General features: G+C 44.4%; 2 protein-coding genes across 3 annotated transcripts in view; one reads left to right on the top strand and one right to left on the bottom strand.

Annotated features, from left to right (window-relative positions):
• slit1a (slit homolog 1a (Drosophila)) overlaps positions 1 to 25,356 on the bottom strand; it is a 169,672-nt gene extending 144,316 nt beyond the window's left edge. Inside the window, exons 1-2 of one of the 2 annotated variants that reach the window (XM_077237610.1) lie at positions 25,151 to 25,356; positions 7,105 to 7,407 (exon numbers count right to left, since the gene is read on the bottom strand). In XM_077237610.1, the coding sequence (XP_077093725.1) occupies positions 7,105 to 7,407; positions 25,151 to 25,182 (335 nt within the window). In that variant the 5' untranslated portion in view covers positions 25,183 to 25,356. The remainder of the gene's footprint in view (positions 1 to 7,104; positions 7,408 to 25,150) is intronic. The other variant, XM_077237611.1, reaches the window with a different exon arrangement.
• Positions 25,357 to 26,497: 1,141 nt separating this feature from the next.
• Positions 26,498 to 26,638, top strand: part of tp53bp2a (tumor protein p53 binding protein, 2a) — a 38,902-nt gene continuing 38,761 nt past the window's right edge. Inside the window, exon 1 of the mRNA XM_077237607.1 lies at positions 26,498 to 26,591. The gene's annotated coding sequence lies outside the window, so the exon portion shown is untranslated. The remainder of the gene's footprint in view (positions 26,592 to 26,638) is intronic.

The raw sequence follows: 26,638 nt of genomic DNA, 5'->3' as shown, positions 1-26,638 counted from the left end.
AAAATATTTTCGTTTCAGCATTATTAGTGTTGTGGATGGATTCCTTTGAACTTGCCCCTTTTTTAGAAATATGAAATTACTTAAAGTAACATTAAAGTAATGTGTGTGAATCATCAGGCACAGCTGAGTATGTTCTAACGAACACGGTAAAACATAAAGCTCATTACAGCTCGCTCATACTGCTAAAACCTGACTGTGATCTGAGTTTAAAGAGCAAACTCTACTCCTGGCAAAGTGCCACAACCCTTTCTGCCATAACACAGTTGAGTTAGGGGGAACCACCACTCATTAACCAGCGAATGAATTAAAAGAGAAAAGGCAGATTCCAGGGAAACGCTTTGATGCTGTAAAGCAGGGCTTGGTGGGCCAGTTCTGCAGCTTTAATGAGTCTGATCCTTCAAGAAGCCGATGCAAGTCATAGAGTTGCAAACGCAAGGTCAAGAAGAGGTTAATCAATGAGGGTTAATAAACAGCTCCTTACCCTGCTCTCATTAGATTATTTCCATTATTATTTATCGTAATGTTAGCATTATGATAATAGGCCAATCTTGTTTATCATTTCCCCACTGCTTAATTAGACTTGATGAGCATTTAAATTGGAGGAAGCCAAAGCATTTAAACATCCTGTTTCGAACACACACGGGCCTCTGTTTGCTCCTGCATCTGAAGGGCGTTTGTTTTGGCACGTTTTCTCGCTTAGTTTGGTTCATTGAGCCATATACTGTATGAATCCACGCTCACATCCACACCATATTTAGTGTATTAACAAATTTTGTAAAAGCGGACTGATCGAAGAAGAAATTGTACATTGTGGACTATTTTAATCCCTGTTTCGGGAACGGGGCATGTATTTTATTTTATTTATTTATTCATTTATTTGACATGGACATTGCAATTAAACATAGTACAAAACAAGTCTGTGACTGATGCTATGCAAAAAGAGTTTATAGCTATTGCTAATTTTCAACTCCAGTCCATGGTTGGGCCTTTACACTACAACAATTACTATTTCATCTTAAAAACATATCTATAAACACACTATATAAATCACTTACATACACGTAAAGACATTAAAGGTCTTTAAACGCTAGGTTAAAAATATTTAAAAACTACCATGCACTGCATGTCTACTTTAAAGTCCCCCTGTAGTCAATCATTTTATCCCCTAAAACTCATCTTTGATCACCAAAGTGACATATTTAGATGTTTTTTCCTTGAAAAAATGTCTTCATGTCTTAAAATATCTTTAATGTAACTCGACACCCTTTCCTCATTTAGTATAAGCGGTTCTATGAATATGCAAATGAGCCCCGCCTCCACTCACTCACTCACTCAGAGATCCACTCGTTGACGATCACACGTTGATCTGATTGGTTACAACGTAGTTTGTGACGTCAGAAACACCAGCGATTTCAAAGCGTGTTTTTGAGACTGTCTTTGGTTCACTGCAGTTTTAAGGAGGAAATACTCAGCAATGCTGTCCACTTATGAATTTACACATGGTTTGTCTTAAGGCATATTAAAAACACCACAGACACATAAACAACATTAAAACCTTGATCATCTTTAATTTTCACTTTGACATACACATACTCATCTGTACTGCTATGTGACTGTCATTACAAAGAGCTCTAAAAGCTGTACATTCACAAGCTAATCTTATATTGGTTTTTATGAGATTTATCACTGGGATCCAGCAGCAGAGCCTATAGTGTTTCTTGCTCGGAGCCGCCGTCCACTTTCCAGACAATCAATAAGCAATCAGTGGAAGCTCACAGGGACATTTGGCCTGCGTGAGGAATTCTTGAGTACACCCGAGCTGGAGTTCACAGCGCGAGCGGCCCGATCCTCCGAGTTTAAAGAGAATTCTCAATCAGATCATCATCAGTGGCGTTTGATCTCCGGCTCAGCGGCTTCCGGAGCCGGTATAAATAGATGCACTAGCATAGATAAATTAAGAAGGGTCGAGTCTCTGGACGTCTGAAGATGAACGCCGGGTACATACGAAATGACTGAGATTATTCATTTAAAGAGCAGAGAGCCTCAGAGCGCATTAAATAATCTGTCTGCTTTAAACAGTTACGCTGGACGCATGATATCTATACATCAGAGAGCAGAGAAGGGGGCGTTTACTTTTGCAGTGAGCGACTCTATCCAATACTAACTTCAGATGCATAGTCTTTATAGGGGTCCTATAATGCCCTTTTCATTAATGCAAAATAAGTCTCTGATGTCACCAGAGTGTGTATGTGAAGTTTTAGCTCAAAATAACTCACATATATTTTTTACAGCATGTTAAAATTGTCACTTTTGGGGGTGAGAGCGAAAACGTGCGTCCCATTAAATGCAAATGAGCTGCTTCTCCCGGCACAGGGGGCGGAGCTTCAAGAGCTCTTGTGTGTGCATTCAATATTTCAAATCTTTTAGCCTTTAATGTTCAAACCGGAGTCAGAAAGATGGAGAGACTCTAGAAGTGACAACATGTAGAAGCAACAGGACATGTCTGAGTGGTTAGTTGATGAATGTATGCAGCTGATGTGGAGTTAACTATCTTACAGTCATTAATTACCATATTCTGTCATGATAATCTATAAATCACATTCCCGGTGGACGGAGTTTATGTAAATTTTAGTGTTAGTGATGTCACTAACCCGGAAGGAAGATTGTTGTAGTTCCTACCAGCCGTTTGTTGTAGTGCTTAAAAAGTAATTTCTGTAAGAGTAAATATCTCCCTTTGCTCTGAACTTTGAGTGTCGTAACTGCAGAGGTGGTTTATGCTCAAACAGCAACATTACACACTAACTAAAGTTGGAAAAGTGAAATCATAATCAAGGACCCTATTAAAAACGTTTGCGTAAGGCAGATTCTCAGGCAGAAGCACAGAGAATGTTGTTCTGTCTGTGAGCGAGTGTGTCAGATCTGAACTGTGGGTTAATGGGGAAAGCTGGGAGAAATGGAGAGGGGGGGGGGGGGTGATTTTCACACTTACTGAACACACAGTCATTACAGAATCCATCAAAGACATCCTGAACCCTGGATGTGATAGAAATGCCCTTTGACAAGTGCAAAGAGATTGGTTTTGTTCATCCAACCCCAATGATCAGTCTGGAGACCGCAGAGACTCAAGTACACACTCGCTCCTAAGATCTCAGTCTGGAGACCGCAGAGACTCAAGTACACACTCACTCCTAAGATCTCAGTCTGGAGACCGCAGAGACTCAAGTACACACTCACTCCTAAGATCTCAGTCTGGTGACGGCAGAGACTCGAGTACACACTCACTCCTAAGATCTCAGTCTGGAGACGGCAGAGACTCGAGTACACACTCACTCCTAAGATCTCAGTCTGGAGACGGCAGAGACTCGAGTACACACTCACTCCTAAGATCTCAGTCTGGAGACGGCAGAGACTCAAGTACACACTCACTCCTAAGATCTCAGTCTGGAGACAGCAGAGACTCGAGTACACACTCACTCCTAAGATCTCAGTCTGGAGACAGCAGAGACTCGAGTACACACTCACTCCTAAGATCTCAGTCTGGAGACGGCAGAGACTCGAGTACACACTCACTCCTAAGATCTCAGTCTGGAGACGGCAGAGACTCGAGTACACACTCACTCCTAAGATCTCAGTCTGGAGACGGCAGAGACTCGAGTACACACTCACTCCTAAGATCTCAGTCTGGAGACGGCAGAGACTCGAGTACACACTCACTCCTAAGATCTCAGTCTGGAGACGGCAGAGACTCGAGTACACACTCACTCCTAAGATCTCAGTTTCGAGACGGCAGAGACTCGAGTACACACTCACTCCTAAGATCTCAGTCTGGAGACGACAGAGACTCGAGTACACACTCACTCCTAAGATCTCAGTCTGGAGACAGCAGAGACTCGAGTACACACTCACTCCTAAGATCTCAGTCTGGAGACGGCAGAGACTCGAGTACACACTCACTCCTAAGATCTCAGTCTGGAGACGGCAGAGACTCGAGTACACACTCACTCCTAAGATCTCAGTCTGGAGACGGCAGAGACTCGAGTACACACTCACTCCTAAGATCTCAGACTGGAGACGGCAGAGACTCGAGTACACACTCACTCCTAAGATCTCAGTCTGGAGACGGCAGAGACTCGAGTACACACTCACTCCTAAGATCTCAGTCTGGAGACGGCAGAGACTCGAGTACACACTCACTCCTAAGATCTCAGTCTGGAGACGGCAGAGACTCGAGTACACACTCACTCCTAAGATCTCAGTCTGGAGACGACAGAGACTCGAGTACACACTCACTCCTAAGATCTCAGTCTGGAGACGGCAGAGACTCGAGTACACACTCACTCCAAAGATCTCAGACTGGAGACAGCAAAGACTCGAGTACACACTCACTCCTAAGATCTCAGTCTGGAGACGGCAGAAACTCGAGTACACACTCACTCCTAAGATCTCAGTCTGGAGACAGCAGAGACTCGAGTACACACTCACTCCTAAGATCTCAGTCTGGAGACGGCAGAGACTCGAGTACACACTCACTCCTAAGATCTCAGTCTGGAGACGGCAGAGACTCGAGTACACACTCACTCCTAAGATCTCAGACTGGAGACGGCAGAGACTCGAGTACACACTCACTCCTAAGATCTCAGTCTGGAGACGGCAGAGACTCGAGTACACACTCACTCCTAAGATCTCAGTCTGGAGACGGCAGAGACTCGAGTACACACTCACTCCTAAGATCTCAGACTGGGGACGGCAGAGACTCGAGTACACACTCACTCCTAAGATCTCAGACTGGGGACGGCAGAGACTCGAGTACACACTCACTCCTAAGATCTCAGTCTGGAGACGGCAGAGACTCGAGTACACACTCACTCCTAAGATCTCAGTCTGGAGACGGCAGAGACTCGAGTACACACTCACTCCTAAGATCTCAGACTGGGGACGGCAGAGACTCGAGTACACACTCACTCCTAAGATCTCAGTCTGGAGACGGCAGAGACTCGAGTACACACTCACTCCAAAGATCTCAGTCTGGAGACAGCAGAGACTCGAGTATACACTAACTCCTAAGATCTCAGTCTGGAGACAGCAGAGACTCGAGTACACACTCACTCCAAAGATCTCAGTCTGGAGACAGCAGAGACTCGAGTATACACTAACTCCTAAGATCTCAGTCTGGAGACAGCAGAGACTCGAGTATACACTAACTCCTAAGATCTCAGTCTGGAGACAGCAGAGACTCGAGTACACACTAAGTCCTAAGATCTCAGTCTGGATATGATTGTGTGGAAGTGAAGTTCGAAACAATAAACCACTGATAGCAAACTCTCCTACCGCTGATGCAGTTTGCATATAATATTAAACTAGCTGGGGCTTGAAATTCAATTTAAAACATGAATTCCTTCTAATCTCAAGGTGGTTCTGAAATGTATAATTCATCAGAGACTTCCTCATTCAATTCAATTCACACTTATGTGTATAGCGCTTTTCACAATACACATCATTTCAAAGCAGCTTTACAGAAAATGCATCAGTCCACATTACAATTTCTCTTATCAGAGGAAACTGTCTAAGTTATGTATTTCAGAAATGTACATATACAAAACACAGAGTTAGAAATAAATGTATGAACAATTCAATAATTTATGCAAACAATGTAATAATTTAAGGCAGAAACAATGAGCTCATTAATGATACTTGTTTGTTATCAAATGATTATTTGCAGAACTATAAATAGCGAGCTGAAGGAGTGATATTAGAAAAGTTGAGTAGGTTTTACTAAATTTTATATTGTTGATACTTAAACTTTAATTTCTACAAGCTTCAGTTGAGTACTAGCCTAATATAGGATTTACTTTGTTTTTTTTTTATTCTTGCCTGAAGTAACTTTTTCATGTAAAAATTGCATTTTTTTTCTTTGGATTAACTTCACAACAGAATAATTTTTATCAGTGTATAATATTAAACTAGCTGATTTAAAACATGAATTCCTTAAAATCTCAAGGCTGTTCTGACATGTATAATTCATCTGAGACTTCCTCATTTAATTCAATTCAATTCACATTAATTTGTATAGCGCTTTTCACAATACAAACCGTTTCAAAGCAGCTTCACAGAAAATGCACGAGTCCACATTAAAATTTAGAGTGATCTAGTATCAGAGGACACTGTCTCTAAGTTATGCATTTCAGAAATGTACATATACATATAAAGCAAAAATGAAATTAAAACATATAAAGCAAAAGTGGGATTTACATCAAAATGTATTGTCTGATGTTAAAAAGTATGTTTATTACGAAACCTTCTCCCTTTAAAATTTTTGGTCAGTTTAAGCATAATTCATGCAATTTTATAATATTTATTTAAAGAATTAAAAGAGCAGTTTCGTGTTTATCCTTGTATTGTTCAACTGCCGGATATTGATATGGGATTTAGAATGTAATTTAGTAATAAGTAATTAAATACTTTTTAGAGAAAGTAATTAGAACAGTAATCTAATAACACTGTTGAAGATGTAATTAAATACTTTTTTAGAGTAAAGGTTCTTGCTCGGAAATTTTGCACGTTAAAAAATAAATACGACCTCACGTTGTGTCAATCACGTTTACACACTCCCTGTGAAACTTTCATCCGTCATAAAAAAAATGGGATCGGGTTTGATTTTCTGCATCCGTAGCAAGCATTTCGAGAAGTTTTTAACAATACAGAGCCACCGAATGACGAATACGAAAAAATGCATACGAAAACTTCAGACTCAGTGTGCAAGAACCTTAACTTACCCAACACTGGAAGTAATGAATACTTGTTTATGCACAAATGATTATTTGCAGAACTACAGAGAATGAGTAAACCCCATGCGCAGAGATCATCTCTGAACGTGACTGCGGGAAGAGTGAAGGAGAAGGGAAAGTTCGGAAGAGCGAAGGAGGGATATAGGAAGTTTCTCCTCATGTCAACATCACGTCTGACTGTACCTGTCCAGGACGGCAGTGTCTCATTCAGCTATTGTTCTCATTGAATTCCTCCCGGTAATGATGCACACACACACACACACACACCCCCTCCTCCCCAACACCTACACACACAGATGAACGTGAAGTGTCTACTCACAGCCTCTCTGCGTTTCGGGGGATGTTCCTGGGCATGGTTCTGAGCCCGAGCCCGTGGCAGTCCACAGTGGTGCCGCTGCACGTGCAGAGCGCCGGACACGCCGCGGCCGCCTCACACACCAGCAGGATCCACACACACACCTCCACCAGCCTCGCAGAGTATCCGTATCCTCCTCTCATGATCTCTGAGACCGTTTCCAGAGGAAGAAAAAAAGCGGCTGCTTCACTTTCCGCACAAACTCTCCTTTTCCTCTTCTTCTTGGAGGAGTTGCTTGGTCGCTTGTGTGCGTAACGCGCTCCACGACTAAAGAAAGGGGATACGGGGAACAAAAAATCTCTATCCTCTCTTCACACACACACGGCAGTAATCCATCACAAGGATCTACAAATAGCAGTTCCCGGACTCCTCCCACACTCTCTCTCGCTCTCTCTCTCTCTCTCTCTCTCGCACCCCTCCCTATCCTCACTCGCCCCCACCCCTGGCAGAACCTTAAACTCCCCTATCTCTCTCTCTCTCTCTCTCTCTCTCTCTCTCTCTCTCTCTCTCTTGCACCCCTCCCTATCCTCGCTCGCCCCCACCCATGGCAGAACCCCTAACTCCCCTATCTCTCTCTCTCTCTCTCTCAGACGGCACATGGCACGCCGCCGCCCGTCCTCAGGCAAAGGCCCCTGTGAAGAGAGGGGTCCGAACCCCCACGGCCCTCCCCTCCCAAAAACAGCCCTGTATAATCATGCTTCGGGATGGGGGAGGTTAGCAATGCAGAGAGCAAAATGACACAGCCTTTGTGGAAAGCATGTGGACTTTTTTTTGTCGCTTGACTTCTTTATTGAAATCCAAACCTTGGCTGAAGACAGCAAGAGAAAAAAATCACAATCTTGTTTGTTTGCACAGTCATTTCTCTGCCTCTGATGACGACGTAGATTGTCTCGGCATTGTACTTTGATTGAAGTTTTCTCATGTTTTTTCTCATTCTCAAATTGTATCACATTAACTATTCAACAGCCATTCTTTTTGAGAAAGTCATAGTTAATTAAATGGTGTTTTGCAACATTAAACTTGGAATGCAATATCCAGCGTTTCACAGACACCAGCAAAAACGTCTCGGTTACGTATGTAACCCTAGTTCCCTGATAGGGAACGAGACGCTGCGTCAAACGCTGCGGGAACGCCCCTGCGTTGTGCGTCATGAAGCACGTATGGAATCAGCCCAATGGAGAGATGAAACGTCATAGGCGGGTGACGTCATCGACCAGGAAACTATAAAGCACCCCAAAAACACAAGCGCATTAGCTTCTGATAGGCTTGAAGGAAGCGCTAACGGGAGTGCCGGGAGTATGGCGGAGCGACGCAGCGTCTCGTTCCCTATCAGGGAACTAGGGTTACATACGTAACCGAGACGTTCCCTTTCAAGGGAACTTCGAGCTGCGTCAAACGCTGCGGGAACGCGAATACCCACGTCGCCATAGGACCAAATGACCGTCATGTGAGACTAGCGCACAGAGGACGAGAGCACCTGTGCCCCAGGGGTAGAGCTTAAGTCTAGGTCATAGAACTTAATAAAAGTATGCGGTGAAGACCATCCAGCCGCATCACAAACATCACTCAGGGAAACCCCCGACAAAAGAGCTTTAGAAGCAGCCATACTCCTGGTAGAGTGAGCTCGGACAACCAAAGGTGAAGGCTGGCCAGCCGACTCATAAGCAAGTGAGATAGCCTCAACCACCCACTTGCTCATTCTCTGTTTAGACGCCGGACACCCTTTCCTGGGTGGCCCGAAACATACAAAAAGTTGTTCTGATTTCCTCCACAGGGCAGCTCTGTGGACATAAGCGTCTAATGCCCTAACAGGGCAGAGTGAATTAAGTTTCTCCTGGTCCGATGACATAAATGGAGGAGGACAGAAAGCCTGCAGAACCGTAGGTCTAACAATATTAGTAGGAACCTTAGGAACGTAACCTGGTCTAGGATGCAGAAAAGCTTTAACCATGCCAGGTGCAAATTCCAGGCACGAGGGTGAAACCGACAGAGCCTGCAAATCTCCGATTCTTTTTAGTGAAGAGATAGCAAGCAAAAAGATAGTCTTAAAAGTGAGAAACTTCTCGGGAACTTCTTCGATAGGTTCAAAAGGAGCTAGGGAAAGACCTTCTAATACAATGGCCAGATCCCAAGTCGGCACCCTCGTACGAACTGCTGGCCTCAGCCTCAAAGTGCCACGGAGGAAACGAGTTATAAGCGGGTGTCTCCCAAGAGAAACTCCACTGAAAGGGACGTGGTAAGCAGCTAGTGCCGCCACATACACCTTTAGTGTGGAGGGGGATAACCCTGTGGAGAAGCGCTCCTGCAGGAATTCCAGCACTGCACCCACTGGGCAGTTAACTGGGTCCTGCAGGTGTTCTCCACACCAAGAAGTGAAAAGTTTCCACTTCAAGGCATAAAGCTTCCTCGTGGATGGAGCTCTGGAGTTAAGAATGGTCTCAACAACCTCGGTTGAGAGACCGGAGTCTATGAGCTGGGCCCCCTCAGAGGCCAAGCCCACAGTTTCCACAATTCTGGGCGGGGGTGAAGTATCGTGCCCCCCGCCTGGGAGAGTAGATCCCTCCTGACCGGGAGCTCCAAAGGAGAACCGTCCAGGAGAGAAATCAGGTCCGCAAACCATACTCGGGCCGGCCAGAACGGGGCTACTAGTAGTAGACTGACCCCGTCCCGGCGGACCCTCTCCAGAACTCCTGGTAACAGAGCAATCGGGGGAAAGGCGTACAGACGTGACCTCGGCCACGGCTGCACCATAGCATCCAACCCCAGGGGGGCTGGAAGAGTGATGGAGAACCACCGATGACAATGAGTGGTCTCCTTGGAAGCGAATAGGTCCACCTCGGCGCGACCGAAACTCAACCAAAGGGGCTCCACCACCTCGGGGTGGAGTCTCCATTCCCCTGGCCTCGGCCCCTGCCTCGACAGGGAGTCTGCTACCACATTCAAATACCCAGGGAGATACATTGCTCTCAGAGATAGTAGCTTCCCTTGGGACCACAGGAGGATCTGACGGGCCAACTTGTAAAGCCGGCGAGACCGCAGGCCCCCCTGATGATTTATATAAGAGACCACCGACGTGTTGTCTGATTGAACTAACACATGATGGCCTCTCAGGTCTGTTAGGAAGTGTTTCAGAGCCTGAAACACAGCCAACATCTCTAGACAATTTATGTGCCACGAAAGATGATGATCCTGCCACAGACCTTGGGCTGGGCGACCACTCATGACCGCCCCCCACCCTGTGAGGGAAGCATCCGTCGTTAGCGTTATGCGACGACAAAGAGCCCCCAGCACAGGACCTTTGGATAGGAACCAAGTTTCTCTCCACATGACCAGAGCACGAAGGCAGCGCCGCGTGACTTTGAACGTGCGGAGCGGATTTCCCCTCGGGGAGAATCCCTTGGTCCTGAGCCACCACTGTAGCGGTCTCATGTACAACAGGCCGCAAGGTATAACGTTGGACGCTGCTGCCATCAGACCCAACAGTCTCTGAAACTGCTTGACAGTGAGTAGCTGGCCTAGCTTCACTTGTTTCACAGCTGAGAGAATCGAAGCGATGCGGGTCGGAGAGAGTCGCGCCCGCATCGATACCGAATCCCAAACGACACCCAGAAAAGTGGTCTTCTGGGAAGGAGATAATACACTTTTCTTTGCGTTCAGCCTCAACCCCAACTTTCTGATATGAGCGAGGACGACATCTCGATGCCGAACCGCCATCTGCTCGGTCTGAGCTAAAATCAACCAATCGTCGATGTAATTGAGAATACGAATGCCCTGAAGCCTCAGAGGCACTAGTGCTGCATCCATGCATTTCGTGAAAGTGCGGGGAGATAAAGCTAGGCCAAACGGAAGAACCTTGTACTGGTACGCCTCGCCCCCGAAGGCGAACCTCAGGAACTTCCTGTGTTGTGGAAGGATGGACACATGGAAGTATGCGTCCTTCAGATCTATCGTGACAAACCAGTCCTCGGACCTGATTTGAGACACGATCTGCTTGATAGTGAGCATCTTGAATTTTAGCTTCCCTACCGAGCGATTCAATATGCGCAGGTCTAAAATTGGACGCAACCCCCCATCCTTCTTTGGAACGATGAAATATCGGCTGTAATAACCTGACTCCAAACTGGGAGGAGGAACCCGTTCTATAGCCTCTTTTTGAAGGAGCGTTTTCACCTCTTGTTCCAATACCAGAGCCTGCTCGGGGCCCACCACTGTGTGCAGAACCCCTCTGAATTTTGGTGGACGACACCTGAACTGGATAGCATAACCCTTTTCTACTGTCTGCAGGACCCAATGAGATATTTTTGGAAGGCTTTTCCACTCTGCCAGAAATTCTACTAAGGGTACCAGCCTCTCGAGACTGGCCTCTGGTGTAACTTGAGCAGCAGACGCAGCGCCCTGTAACGGCGCACCGGCAGGGAACAACTGGTCTGACCGCTCTGAGACCCTCCTCAGAGGGAGCGAGCGTCCCTCGGGAAAGCGCTCGCTGGGATCGTCTGTGCCCCGGCATAAAGGCGGGGTTGGCAGAACGAGCCCCTGAGGGCACCGAGGAGGAATGGGCACCGTAAAAAGAGGTGAACACCTTTCCGCCTCGGTGGGGACCACCCTCAGCATCCTGAACGGCTTGGCGTCAGGACTTCTTCTTAGCCGAAGCCTTCTTAGCCAATATAACTGTCCTCAGATCAGTTCTACTGGGAGAAGGCTTCGGCTGAGAGTGTCGCGGCTGAGCCCACTGTCCAGCAGGGGGAGCACGAGACGCGACACTCTGCCTCTGCTGCGCTCTATGTGATGAGCTCGAAGACGGCCGGGGCTGCTCCCGCCCAGCAGCCCCAGGGACATGAACTTTAAGGGGAAGAAACTTTTTAAAAGCTGCAGTTTGTTTCTTTTCTTCTTGGAATTTATCGATAACTGAATTCACAGCATCACCAAACAACCCCATGGGAGAAAGAGGAGCATCTAAAAGAAAAGCTTTTTCTCTCTCTTTAATATTAGTCTGATTTAACCACAAATGTCTTTCTGCGGCCACCAGAGCTGCCATAGAACGACCCATTAATTTGGCCGATTCTCTGGTGGCACGCAGGGATAAATCAGCAGCCTGACGCAGTTCACGAACTACGTCAGTACTGACCTCCTCACTCTCACTCATGTCCCTTAGCAGATCAGCCTGGTATGCCTGCAAGATTGACATAGTATGCAGACATGACGCAGCCTGACCTGCTGCCGAATATGCTTTACCCACTAAAGCCGAAGTGTTTCTTAAAGGCTTGGTGGGTAATGCCGGTGCCTTAAAAGATGATGCTGCTTCGGGGGAGAGATGGCTCGCAAGCGTCTCTTCCACACGAGGCAAAGCACCATAACCATGAGCCTTGGCTCCCATAATATTAGCGTATGTTGAAGTCTGGGGACTAAACACTCTATATGACACCGGTTTTCTCCATGATTTCGACACCTCGGTGTGGAGATCATGGAAAAACGGCAGGCACCGGCGTGGAGGCTGCACACGTGACGGCAAAAATCTCTCATCCAACTTTGATTTAGAAACAGACTCCTGTCTAGTCACTGGCCATTCAATATTAAGTTTTTCAACAGCTCTTGTTAACACCTCCATAAGCTCATCACTCTTAGGAGTGTGGGGTGGCGAATCCTCCACATCTCCCTCAACACTAACAACATCAAGTTCCTCAGAACTGGATAGCTGCAGCATTGGTGCCTCAGCCCGAGCGGAAGAAACCGCAGCGCGTGCTTCCGAACCCGGGACTGAGGCACTGGATCTCACAGGTGAAGGGAGAGATAAGGCAGAGCCCGTCTCAAACCCCGCTGTGAGATCCATCTGCGATCCCCACGATAAGCGCCGCCGCTCTGCCTCGGCAGAAGCGGGACCCGAACCGCGGGGAGCGCGCACCGAACCGCTCTCCTCAAAGAGCGACCGGCGGGAGCGGAGCGTCCTTAACGGCAAACGCTCGCAATGCTCACAGTCTGCTCCCTCGAGAGCAAACTGGGCATGCTGAACTCCCAAACAAACAACACAAAGATCATGTGTATCCCCGCTCGTTAAATAACGCGAGCAGGGAGGAACACACTTTCTAAACTGCTGTTCGTCCGCCATAATCTCTCAATATATATATATATAGGGATAAATTGTTTGTGTGGTGCAGGGTATGTAAGACAGACAATATCACACAGGGACAGATTCACATGTAGCGCGACTGAAAGCACAGAAGCTAATGCGCTTGTGTTTTTGGGGTGCTTTATAGTTTCCTGGTCGATGACGTCACCCGCCTATGACGTTTCATCTCTCCATTGGGCTGATTCCATACGTGCTTCATGACGCACAACGCAGGGGCGTTCCCGCAGCGTTTGACGCAGCTCGAAGTTCCCTTGAAAGGGAAGTCTAATAGTGGATATCAGTGAGTAACAATGAAAATATGCCTTCACCACAGTGAATATGAATTCCTACAATGTTTACAAACAAAACCATTAAAATTAAATGAAAATATATATAGAGCATTAAGCATGTTAAAAGGTCATGCATTCCAACCATGTTTTTGTATTGGGTTTTATTGGTGTTCTTGTGCGCAGCCAAAAATTTTTACAGTGCACAGATGATTAAACATAATGACAGTGTTGCGTATCCTTCCAGTGTAAAGTGTCAGCAACAACAACAATGTGTCCGTCTTAATGAAAGGTTTTCTGGACAAAAGGATATGCTGAAAAGACTTCTCCACACTTGGCATCTGATTTACTTCACACACATTCCTCCACTGCTCCTCCTTGTGGATAAAATTACTTGACAAAAGTTTGTTACATGCATTTCTCTATACTTACTCTAACTCAAAATAAGCCACTAGAAAATGACGTCCACCTGATTTCATTTAATCTAAAAACACCAAAACGCCTCGGTTACGACTGTAACCTCAGTTCCCTGAAGAGGGAACAAGACGATGCATCGATTGATGCTGTGGGAACGCTCTGAGTTATTCCGTTGTGAAGCGCAAATGAAATCAGTCCAATAGTATGACGCGACATCAGAGGCGGGTGACGCCAACCAGGAAACTATAAAGCCTACCGAGGTTGCATTCCCTTTAAAGGGAACTCACGTTGCGTCGATTTACGCTGTGGGAACATCTATACCCACGCCGCCATAATGACCACTGACTGTCTAGTATGAATCGAGAAAGCACTACGATGAGAGCACCTGAGCCTCCACCCACACCTGGAGCCCAAGTCTAGGTCTCAAAACCTCACGAATGTGTGCGGTGAGGACCAGGCCGCCACATCATAAACATCTTGAAGTGAAACTCCTGACACAAAGCCCTTAGAGGCAGCCATACTCCTAGTCGAATGGGCCCGTTCTGCCGAACGGGTAGAAAGTCCGGCCGATTCGTAGGCAAGGGAGATAGCCTCGATCCATTAGTTCATTCTTTGCTTAGATGCTGGTGACCTTTTATTAGGTTGTTGCAAATTAGCTTTAGCTACAAGCACTATGATACGCGCTTTGGATGGCTGTTGTCACAGTTTTATCTATGTGTATTGTATCCGTCCCTATACAAATAAACCTTTTAAGAGAAGTGATAGCCAGAAGGAACAACATCTTGAGAGTATGAAAATTATCTGGAACCTCCTCAATAGGCTCAAGGGAGCCAGGGATAGGCCTTGGACCACCACGACCAAATCCCATGCCGGTACCCTAGTGTGTACTGCAGGCCTCAGCCTCAAAGTGCCATGGAGGAAATGTGATATAAAGGGGTATCTCCCCCCAAATACATACAACCCAAAGGAACGTGGTAAGCAGCTATGCCTGCCACGTAGACCTTTGAAGTGGACGGGGATAGACCTGCAGTAAATCGCTCTTGCAGGAACTCCAGCACTGTTCAAACAGGGCAGTTAACTGGGTCCAGCTGACGACCACTCCACCAAGAGGTGAACACTCTCCACTTCAGTACACCACATACTATGGCCCCTTTACTATGGCCCAGGAAGTCTTTACTTCCTGTTCCATGACCAGAGCCTGCTCGGGGGCCACCACTGCGGGGAGGACCCCCATGAACCTGGGTGGACGAGAGCCGAACTGAATGGTGTAACCCTTTTCGATTGTATGCAGGACCCATTGAGATATATTTGGCAGTAGCTTCCACGCTGCCAGAAATTCTACTAGGGGCACTTATTCTGCTCTCTGGTGTTTCTCAAACGGCCAGTGAACAACCGAACTGGCGGCTCTGAGACCCTCCTCAGAGGGAGCAAGAATCCCAGGACTGCTACGTGTCCGCGCAGTTTCTGAGATATGCGCTCTCGGGGGACCGCTGCGCCCTGAAGCACACGAGGTGGCAGGGTTGGCAGAACAGCCCCCTGAGGGCACAGAAGAGAAAAGGGCATCTCTTTCACGCAGGTTTATTAAACCCCCCAGAGCCGTTTGGAGCACTTTTATCATGGATGGATGCACTTTTATGGACTTCAAAACAGAAACCGGCCATTCACTAAGGGGACGATGCAGACTTAGGGGAGAGATGGCTCACAAGCGTCTCTTCCACCTTAGACATCGCCCCATAACCATGTTCATTATGGCCTATTATAGATGTATAGTGAGTGGTTTGTGCACTATGAATTATATATGAGGCCGGTTTTCTTCCACTTGTTTCTGCTTTTTCTTCACCTGTGTTTTTATCCAGAGATTCAGTGCTCTTTCAGAAGTAAAGTGTGTAAAAGCGCCACCTACAGTATAACAGTGAAAACATGGATTGCTCCATCAATGGCAGGGAAAGAGTTAATCTGCATTTTGCTTAATTAATTGATTTGCTTTGACTAATATATCAGCAAAAATTGTTTGATTTAAATTAAAAGATTTCAGAGCTTGAAGGCAGGATTTTGAGTCAGTAACACTAAATTGTGTTTCAAAGAATACTGTGGTACATAAATCTTAACCTATGGTACATGTGAAAACAAACAAGAAAACATAGCCTACATTAATGATGATATACTTCTTCCCGAACAGACATAGAAGTCATTTTTGATATCAAGTTCTGTGCTCTCTCATTTATTTTAACCATTTTGTTTGAAAAATGCTTTTACCTGAGTCATTCACAAACTGCAGGCTGATGTTAATAAAGATCTTCTTCATCACTGGAATGCACAGGACGCGTTTCTGTCTCGTTTTTACTGCTTGCCTTTAGGGACGATGCTTTAGGGGAGAGATAGCTCGCAAGCGTCTCTTCCACCTTAGGCATCGCCCCATAACCATATTCGTTATGGCCTAGGCTATTATAGATGAATAGTGAGTGGTTTGTGCACTATGAATAGACTCCTTTTCAGTTAGTAAACATGGTGACTTTTTTTGTGGGCGGAGCTTAGGGGGAGGCAGAAATATTCCCCTGGTTGCTTCACTAACGTTAGTTTGCAAGTTTTGTTAGCTTGTTTTTTAACAATGACTGGAGAAAATCCGATTTTATCTTAATGTGTAAGGTCACTCACTGTCCAGAACCGCGATTGTTATTTGCAAAAGTTCATTTTTAACGAACGGCAACCTGATTGCCCGACCTTGTACACGTTTGGGCGGTCGAACTCGCTGCTGGCCGCCTGGGTGCTGGAGGGGTGGCTGCCGTCCGAGAGGGAGCAGAGGAGTCGGCGCCGTTCGCTGTGGGCCGGAGCCTGCTGCTATCTGCCATGAAGGGGAGGAGCAGGGTACGGGGGACTCTTGCCGGCTGCCCGAACACGGAGGAGCCGTCACCGTCCACCAGGCAGCGGAGAAGTGTCGAGCCGTCCACCGAGGGCTATCCAGCGTGGCCAGGCACCGCGGAGAAGATCGCCCAGTTGATGGAGGACTGGATGACAGCGCGTTGTGCGAACCGGACCAAGATTTTTTTTTTATCCTCTCTCCCCTCTCTGTCGCTCCTCATGCTTCCGTCTTCTTTTCTCTCACTTTGTCTGTCCATAACCCCAGGTACTGCTGCCACCGCCGGGGGGTGGGGGGGGGGAGAGTGCAGTCTCGTGGGTATTTTTGGGGACACGGACACGTTTACTTACGGACACGGACACGTGTGAATGTTTACATCCCTCCAGACGCGTGCGTGAGCGCGGCGCTACAACAGCTGGCTGAAGAAATATCTGAAACGGAACAAAGGCACCCGGACTCTCTTCTAATAATTATTGGGGATTTTAACAAAGCAAATCTTTCACGTGAACTACCAAAATACAGACAGCACGTTACATGTCCCACCAGAAACAGTAATATACTGGAGCACTGTTACACCACAATAAGGAATGCGTATCACTCCGTCTCACGGGCAGCTTTAGGGCTCTCTGATCACTGTTTGGTTCATCTCATACCGACCTACAGGCAGAAACTGAAATCAGTTAAACACGTGTTAAGGACTGTTAAAAGATGGAGTAATGAAGCAGAGCAGGATCTACAGGCCTGCTTTGATTGCACTGATTGGACTGTTTTTGAAGCTGCTACCACCGATCTGGATGAGCTCACAGATACTGTAACATCATATATAAGTTTCTGTGAGGATACATGTATTCCTACCAGGACATTCTTATCATTTACTAATGATAAACCATGGTTTACTGGGAAACTCAAACACCTTCGTCATGCCAAAGAGGATGCCTACAGAAGTGGGGATAAAATCTTGTATAACCAGGCCAGAAACAGACTGACAAAGGAGATCAGAGTTGCTAAAAGGAACTACTCTGAAAAACTGAAAAAACAGTTTTCATCCAACGACCCATCATCAGTCTGGAATGGCCTGAGGAACATCACCAACTACAAGTCACCATCCACCCGATCTGTGGACAATCAACACCTGGCTGACGATTTAAATTCATTTTACTGCAGGTTTGAAAAGCCCTCATTCACACCACACACCGGCTCTGACCTGCACTTCACACATTCACCATCACCTTCTGCACTCCCATTACTCCCCCCTCCTGCCATCCAACCTGAGCTTAAGGTCTGTGTGGAGGACGTGAGCAGAGTCTTCAAAAAACAGAAGACTAGGAGAGCCTCAGGCCCAGACGGCATCTCATCTGCTTGTTTAAAAGCCTGTGCTGACCAACTGGCCCCGGTCTTCACACAGATCTTCAATAGATCATTGGAGCAGTGTGAAGTTCCCTGCTGCTTCAAACGCTCCACTATCATTCCTGTCCCCAAAAAACCCAAAATCACTGGACTTAATGACTACAGACCTGTCGCTCTCACGTCTGTGGTCATGAAGTCGTTTGAAAGACTGGTGCTGGCCCACCTGAAGGACATCACTGGACCCCTGCTGGATCCCTTTCAGTTTGCTTACAGAGCAAACAGGTCTGTGGATGATGCAAGTCAACATGGGACTGCATTATATCCTGCAACATCTCGACAGACCTGGGACTTATGCAAGGATCCTCTTTGTGGACTTCAGTTCGGCCTTCAATACCATCATGCCTGATCTTCTCACAGCCAAACTGACCCAGCTCTCCATACCATCCTCGATCTGTCAGTGGATCTCCAGCTTCCTGACGGACCGGCAGCAGCGAGTGAGACTGGGGAAACACACATCCAGGACTCACACCACCAGCACTGGCGCTCCCCAAGGGTGCGTTCTCTCCCCACTGCTCTTCTCCCCCCTTACACTAATGACTGCACTTCTAAAGACCCCTCTGTCAAGCTCCTGAAATTTGCCGACGACACCACTGTCATCGGTCTCATCCGGAACGGTGACGAGTCTGCTTACAGACTGGAGGTTGAACAGCTGGCTGTCTGGTGCAGTTATAAAAACCTTGAGCTGAACACGCTCAAAACAGTGGAGATGATCGTGGACTTCAGGAGGAACAGCCCAGCACTCCCCCCACTCACCATCATGAACAGCACTGTGGAAGCAGTGGAGTAATTCAGGTTCCTGGGCACTTCCATCTCTCAGGACCTGAGGCGGGACAATCACATTGACCCAGCAGAGACTGTACTTCCTTCGCCAGCTGAGGAAATTCAACTTGCCACAGGAGCTGCTGATTCAGTTCTACTCAGCCGTCATTGAGTCTGTCTTATGCACATCCATCACTGTCTGGTTTGGTTCAGCTACCAAATCAGACATCAGGAGACTACAACGGACAGTCCGGACTGCGGAGAGGATTATTGGTGCCCCCCTACCATCCCTCCAGGACCTGTACTCTTCCAGAGTGAGGAAGCGAGCAGGTAAAATCATCACAGACTCCACTCACCCTGGACACCTCCTGTTTGAACTGTTACCGTCAAGAAGGCGACTCAGATCACTGGCCACTAGAACATCTAGGCACAGGAACAGTTTCTTCCCACAGGCCATTTCCCTCCTGAACAGTTAACACTCCTCCCAAGGCATATGCCTTTAAGTGCAATACTCCCACTGTTTAGTGCAATATCCTACAACTCAGGTGATACTTATATGTAGATTTATTTATTTATAATATTCAAAACACTGTAAGTATGTTCATAATCTGTAAACCTGGAAATGGCTATTCTGACTTAACCCAACTGTGATATTTTTATTCTCATATATTTATATTTTTATTCTTTATTCTTATAATTTGTAGTATTATGTTTCATGTTTCTTGTTGTATTTCTATATGTCCACTGGAAGCCTCAGCACCAAAACAAATTCCTTGTGTGTGCAAGCACACTTGGCAATAAAGCTCTTTCTGATTCTGATTCTTACTGGAGTAGTATTTTTCTTCATCTCTGGTGAGATAGCAATCATGATTAGGACAACACGGTATAACGTTTTAGCATCGATATCGCGATGTGCGTATCCGCAAAATAGTCACATTGCAGGATGTGCGATGTCATGCACTTAACGTTATAGGGATCTTAGTTGATTGGTTTCAGTTCGGAACGCACGTGATTCACAGATTAATTGCAAAGTTTACACATCATAGAGTGAAAGTTTATCATTTGCATGTGTTTTTAAGTCCTGTCAGTTTAAACGTCAAGCGCAAGAACAATAATAACAATAATAATGAATTACATTTATATAGCGCTTTACATGGAAGGCGGAATCTCCTCAACCACCAACAATGTGCAGCATCACCTGGATGATGCGACGGCAGCCATATTGCGCAAGAACGCCCACCACACACCAGCTTACTGGTAGAGAGGAGACAGTGATGAAGCCAATCAGTATATGGGGATGATTTGGAGGCCATGATGGACAGAGGCCAAGGGGCAAATTGGGCCAGGATGCCGGGGTTACAACCCTACTCTTTTTCGAAGGACATCCTGGGATTTTTAATGACCACAGAGAGTCAGGACCTCGGTTTAACGTCTAATCCGAAGGACGGACTGGAATTCAGACCTCTTTCTCTTCTTTTGAGCTTGATCCATGGCATGAACAGACACGTGCACGCAAAATTAAGTCAAAATGCCTGTCTTAGCAAGAATCCACATAAACACAGCTGGTTATGTGTAAACAATTGAGAAAGAATTGGATCTGTGCATTTGTCTTAAAATAATAGCAGCATAATATACCTGCAGCTGTCTGTTAATCCAATGTTAATCAAACAACAAAATAGAAACAGAAAATCAATTTTATTGTTTTTATTGAACACAGATAAATTGTATTAATTACAGTAATTATATTTAATTTATACAGTGAAGACTATAGTCTTATTTTACATTTGATTATTCAATGTCTGTACCTGAATACTGTTAGACTTACCTGAAAAACAAAACAAGAACTACTTATTTAATTTGTGATGACGACAGCTTGTAGGATAAGTGTGCTGAATTAAAGGTACAATATGTAATATGTTTGTAATAAAATATCCAAAAATCACTTGCACAGTGTAATATGTCCTGCAGTTGTGTACTTACAATATCCCAAAAGTTCCCAAAGATTTTTTAATTTCAGAGAAATTCAAATTTTAAATAATAGCTCTTCCCTGGTCATTGTCACCTGTTAATGACGTAATATCCACGTTATCCCTGGTTTCCGCTCGTACTGCCATAGTAACCATGGCAACAGACGTGGACAACTGCGTTACGTCTAGCGCACGCTCACGCTTTTGTTGTTTCGTTCAAACATTATGGACTATGGCAAGCAGACTTTGGGACAAAAGCAGAACTAAAGTGAGGATCAATCTCAGTGTGGTGTTTTCGAGATGCCGAGAGCTAGCGTCCGCGGCTAACTTCGACTCGACAGAGACGCCACTCTTGCATGAGCTTTATTAGACAGGAGAGCAAATGTGCATAAAACTAATCAATGTTATATAGCTCAACATGACGAAATGTTAGAATATGATCAGTATGTTATGCTAACATTGATCTAGCTTACTGCTAGTCTCATACAAACTAACTCATAGAATAACATTATAACTTTAATACACTCAAATGCAGTTTTGATAATGTAGACCAAGTGAAACAGCTTCACAAGTTTAATTCGTCTAATAAACTGACGTGTGTGAGTAATTCAGCACTTGCGGGTAATGTTCCTTATTCCTTTATATCCGCGGGATGCGCGTGTGGCGCTGATATCTGTCTCTCATTAGCAATCGCGCCCTGCTATATACCTCAGTCATGTTAAAAAACATCAATGTATTCACTCATCCATACACATTATTAGATCCATAGGCATGACGACAAGTTCCATCATTTTGCTTAGCGCCATCAACCTACGCCTTTGTTATTGTAAGAGGTTAGCAACCCCTAGCGGCGAAAAAAACTACATATTGTAGCTTTAAGTGTGAGTACCAAGCAGCATCTCCAGGTGATCCCTTGAGAACCAGACCAAAAAGAGTTATGTGCACCCCTGCCTATAACTGTGTGATGAATGGTCACGTACACGACTTGTGTGGTACGATCCGAAGTTCTGCCAAGTCAGCGCCAAGGCCTGAAGACGACCATGTAAAGAGTGGCATTACAGTGCAATTTTAATGATGTGAATATTTTCTAGAAATAAAAATGACAGATACAGCAAATAATTTTTTTTTAACTTTATGTATTTGATTATCCTTTCTTACCAGGTTCTTCAAAAAGTCTAGTCACAATCAATCACAACAATGTATACAATGATTATATGATTCACAAATAATCAGAATAGTTTAGAAAACATTATGCGATAAAATTTCAAATTGGAGCCTGTACTCCGTCGATTATTGCACCCAACAACACAACAAGCGCAAATTTTAACATTTTAAGCGCACGAATCAGTGCTGGTTTGTTTTGGCCGCCTCCAGTTTTCCCTTAGTTTTGCCTCCAGCTAATGCTAAAAGGGTACTATACGAGACCGTTTCTTCATCTCGACACCTCTGTGTGGAGCGGAGGCTGTGCTCGCGAGGGCAGAAAACGTTTATAAAACTTAGGCTATGTTTACACGGAAACGATCTGAAGAGAAAACGCAAAAGTGGCGTTGCGTTATGTCTTTTTATTCTGCGTTTAGACGAGCGTTATCGGGGGGAAATCCGCGTGCATATGATGACGCAAAAGTGTGTGAAATTCGATGTAGTATGCACTCCAGACGGCTAGGTGGCAATGTGAAGCACTGCGACACAACAGCACAAATATCTGAGAATATTTTGTACAACTGCTGAAAAGACTATTGTACGTTTATCAGAGCTGCTATGGCAACTTGAAGGTCCGACGTATGGAAATAATCCGACATATTGGGGTTATTTTCCTGTAATGGCGCATGCCTGTGACGTAAACACGTACGTGACGAGAGCCACCGTGAGCAGATTTGCGTTTTTACTGTTTAGACGGGAACGCGACGGTGGATCGTTTTTAAGATTTCCACTCTGGAGGGTGGTTTCACTTTTTTGCGTTTTTAAGCCTCCAAAACGCCGTCGCCGTGTAAGCAAAAGGCACATCCGATAAAATATTTTTACGTTTTCACCCAGAATCGTTCTCGTGTAAACAGGGCCTTAGATTTAAGACGATGATCCTGCCTCTCTGCTGGCCAGTCGATGTTTATTTAGGCAGCAGCGCGAGACACAACCTCCACCAGTTCCTGATAAGCGGGAGCGATGGCTAGTCGTCATCCTCTGCTACGATGCTCTCAACGTCCAACTCCTCAGAGCACCGGTTCCTCCGTGTGTGCTTCCCGACACAGAGAAAAGGCACTGGATCAATCAGGGGTGTGTTTCCCGTCAGGGGCGTCATGCAAGCCAAAATTCAGGGGGGGCACAATCTGAGACGTTGCAATTGTTTTCTGAAGGGTGATATGGATCATGTTAGGAGGGGTCGGGGTTTCTCCCTATGAACATTTGTAAATTCTGGCTGCTAAACATACCATTTCAATGCAGTTTGGGAGGGACAGAAATACCTTAACGGAGCTAGCAGCAACCCTCCTCTATCTGAGGACTAAGTTAAAGTATCTATTTTGTAAGTTTATTTAAAAGACAGGTTGATGAAAGAACTGTAAGCTCAAATTCAAAAGCTTTTGAAGTCTACTTCATTAAAGCACGTTTACACACACACACACTTGCTGTACACTTAGGCCTACTACACATGATTTTAAAAACAGTACAATTGCAGTTTTTATGTTATGATTTTAAATTGGTATGTGACCTAAGAACGATTTTACATTAAAGGTAGGCTACATAAAGGTGCTGAGGTCTGACTTTGTGGTGCTCTGAAATTAAGTTATTTTAATATTAATATGTGATGAAGGACTTTGAAAGAAGTTTGACAGATTTCAGTGCTGAATAAGGATAACACTATCCCTGAATTTGCAGCTAATATCAAATCCATAACTTTTTGATCAAGTTAAAATTTCCAGGTCAACCACAAATAATCCCACTACCTTTTAATATCATCCGATAACTTATTCAATGCCAATTTGTTGCTTTGCCCACTTACCACTTCAAGACCATCTGTAAAACATTGCCAGCTCAACGTGCGAGACGAGCGAGTTGCTTGAACATACACAGCAAAGATTGTAGAGCGATACGCGCGTAGCGCTCTAGATTTGATATACACAGACACCATATTGGGAAAAGGGGCGGGCTGATGCTGACCGATTTATTACACATCCAGAAGAATACATTTGAGTCGTTATAGGCTCTGGTAATTATGGAGCATAATAGGAATAAAGTTGTGACAAAAAAATTATCAGGGAGTAAAAATCTGAGGGGGCACGTACCCCCTCACTTTGAATGGGCATGACGCCACTGTTTCCCGTACAACTCTCTGCTAGACTACAATAGTACGATGCATCGTTGAAGAAATCAACTAGCTAGTCACGACTGTTTCCCGAAACCGTACTGTCGCAAAATGGTCGTTCAACCACGTTGGTTAATGATGTCACAGAGGTGATGGAGTAATAACTACTTTTAATGAATCTGTTTGAGATCGAATTAATGCTAGATGTTTTGCTATAAATTACAGACATGCATCTGAGGATTATTTCTAATTTTTCTGAGTTATTTTGCTTTATCTCCAGATTCAATCATAGAATCACTCGTTCACATATGCACACTCTTCAAAAACAGTGCTTTAAATCTCTTGACAAGCTAAAAGACGTAAATGTATTCTAAATAAAATATATATAGATTGTAATGATTAGTTGTATTATTTGTCAGCTTCACATGCTATTATTACATGGCAGACAGATTCAACATTCAACAAACAATACAATACAATACACAGGCTACATTTTTATCAAATTTAGCATATGTAGGAAATAGTACTGTAGGTCATCCGGGAACTTTCGCAAAACGTTACTCCGTAACGTTACTTTTACTGATTTTGCCTATAGAAGTGTGCGATTGCGGACGCTGCCTTGGGATCCAACTTAAAATGATGCTGTAATCAGTCTCCATAACTGATTTGCTTTGATTAATATGTCAGCAAATATTGGTTGATTAAAATTCAAAGATTCCAGAGATTGAAGGCAGGATTTTGAGTCGCTAAAGAAAGAAAGAATACCGCGGTAGGCCTAACGTAACATGTAAAAACAAACAAGACAAATAACCTACATTAATGATGATATACTTATTTCCGAACAGACATAGAGGTCATTTTTGATATCAAGTTCTGTCATCTCTCGCTTATTTTATGTTTAAAAAATGTGTTTACCTGAGTCTGATGTTAATAAAGATCTTCTTCATCACTGGAAAACGTCACGCGTTTCAGGCTCGTATTCAATGGATTGTAGTTTTTCCAATGTATAATATTATAATATTCCATTTTATCCAGAGTTTTTGTACTTTATGTTCGTATCGCGTTATAGTTTTACAACGAGTCAAATGATTCAGTCAGTCCGCGCATGAATTGTCCGAATGAGTCAGACTGAATCACGAACCGATTTAAACCTATGATTTAACCGTTTAGACCGATTCAATTAATAGAACCGACTCAAAAGAAGTGAATCATGCACCCGTCGGTCTTTGCAGTTCACAGACTTTACAGTAAACAGTGAATTGCGCCACCGTCTGGCTTCGCTTGCCATGACAAGTGCTCTTGAAAAAAATAAATATATATATATATATATATATATATATATATATATATATATATATATATATATATATATATATATATAAAATGAGAAAGTTTGCCTTGGAAATAAACGGAAACAAATAGCAATATGACAAAAGAACATAATGGCTCAAAATTAAACTAAAAGTAGCATAAAAACTACAAATATAAAAATAAAAACTAATTCTAAATATTAATAAAACTATGATAAACTAAAATAACACTGCTATAAATAGTATTAAATCATAAAATGTTTACATATTCTGTAGGTTAAAAGCTATTTTAAAGATTATATTTATTTATTTTAGTTGAGTTCATGTGTAATAAAATCTTGGCATGTAATTCTAACAATCCACAATTTTGAAAGTGTTTAAGAAACATTTTCATTGGGTTGTTAAAAAATCACTATCATATTTTAAGAAAAAGGTTTTTGTGATCTGATGGGTGCATAAGTCTTTTTTATGAATTTCATTAATTTTGCTATTTTTCTGACGATTGCATATGTCACTATACACTGATAATTTGCAAATTAAGAATTTTACTCTAAATGAAATAGACATAAGCAGTTCACACCAGTGAATGAAATTCATTAAAAATCTAATTTTTGCTGGCTATGGCATAGCCTATTAAACATTGGCCTGCACATCTTCTAGTATTGTGTGATTTTGGCAAAGCAAGTAATAAACACACAAAACAAGTGCCTAGCTTATACTGTAGCTTTACAGATTTGCTTTAAATGACAAAAGTGCAACCAAAAATTTAATCGAATAACAGTGGAGACAGAATCTGAACTCTGCAGAAACTCTCAGATTCTACAAAAAGCTGTTAAACTTATATGTAGAATTGATTAACATGTTAACAGTAAGAGGGAAACACCTGTGGGTTTGGGGCCATAAATGAAACCCCATTGCTCGTTGCATTTGCACGTCTTCACCAGCAGAGGGCGACAGCGCGCAGTATCCAGCGCTTCCAGACGTTTTGCAAGTGATTCAACTGTTCTGAAGTGCCGAAAAATCCCCGCTTCTCCCATCAACTGCTGGTATCCGTACATTACTTAATATTGAAATGGTATACAACAATATATAT

Source organism: Siphateles boraxobius, unplaced genomic scaffold (genome assembly GCF_051911475.1).
Source record: "Siphateles boraxobius isolate OS27281-9 unplaced genomic scaffold, OSU_SipBor_1 204, whole genome shotgun sequence".
NCBI lineage: Eukaryota > Metazoa > Chordata > Actinopteri > Cypriniformes > Leuciscidae > Siphateles > Siphateles boraxobius.
Note: the sequence above shows the minus strand (reverse complement) of the source record. Positions and strands in the feature narration are given on the sequence as shown.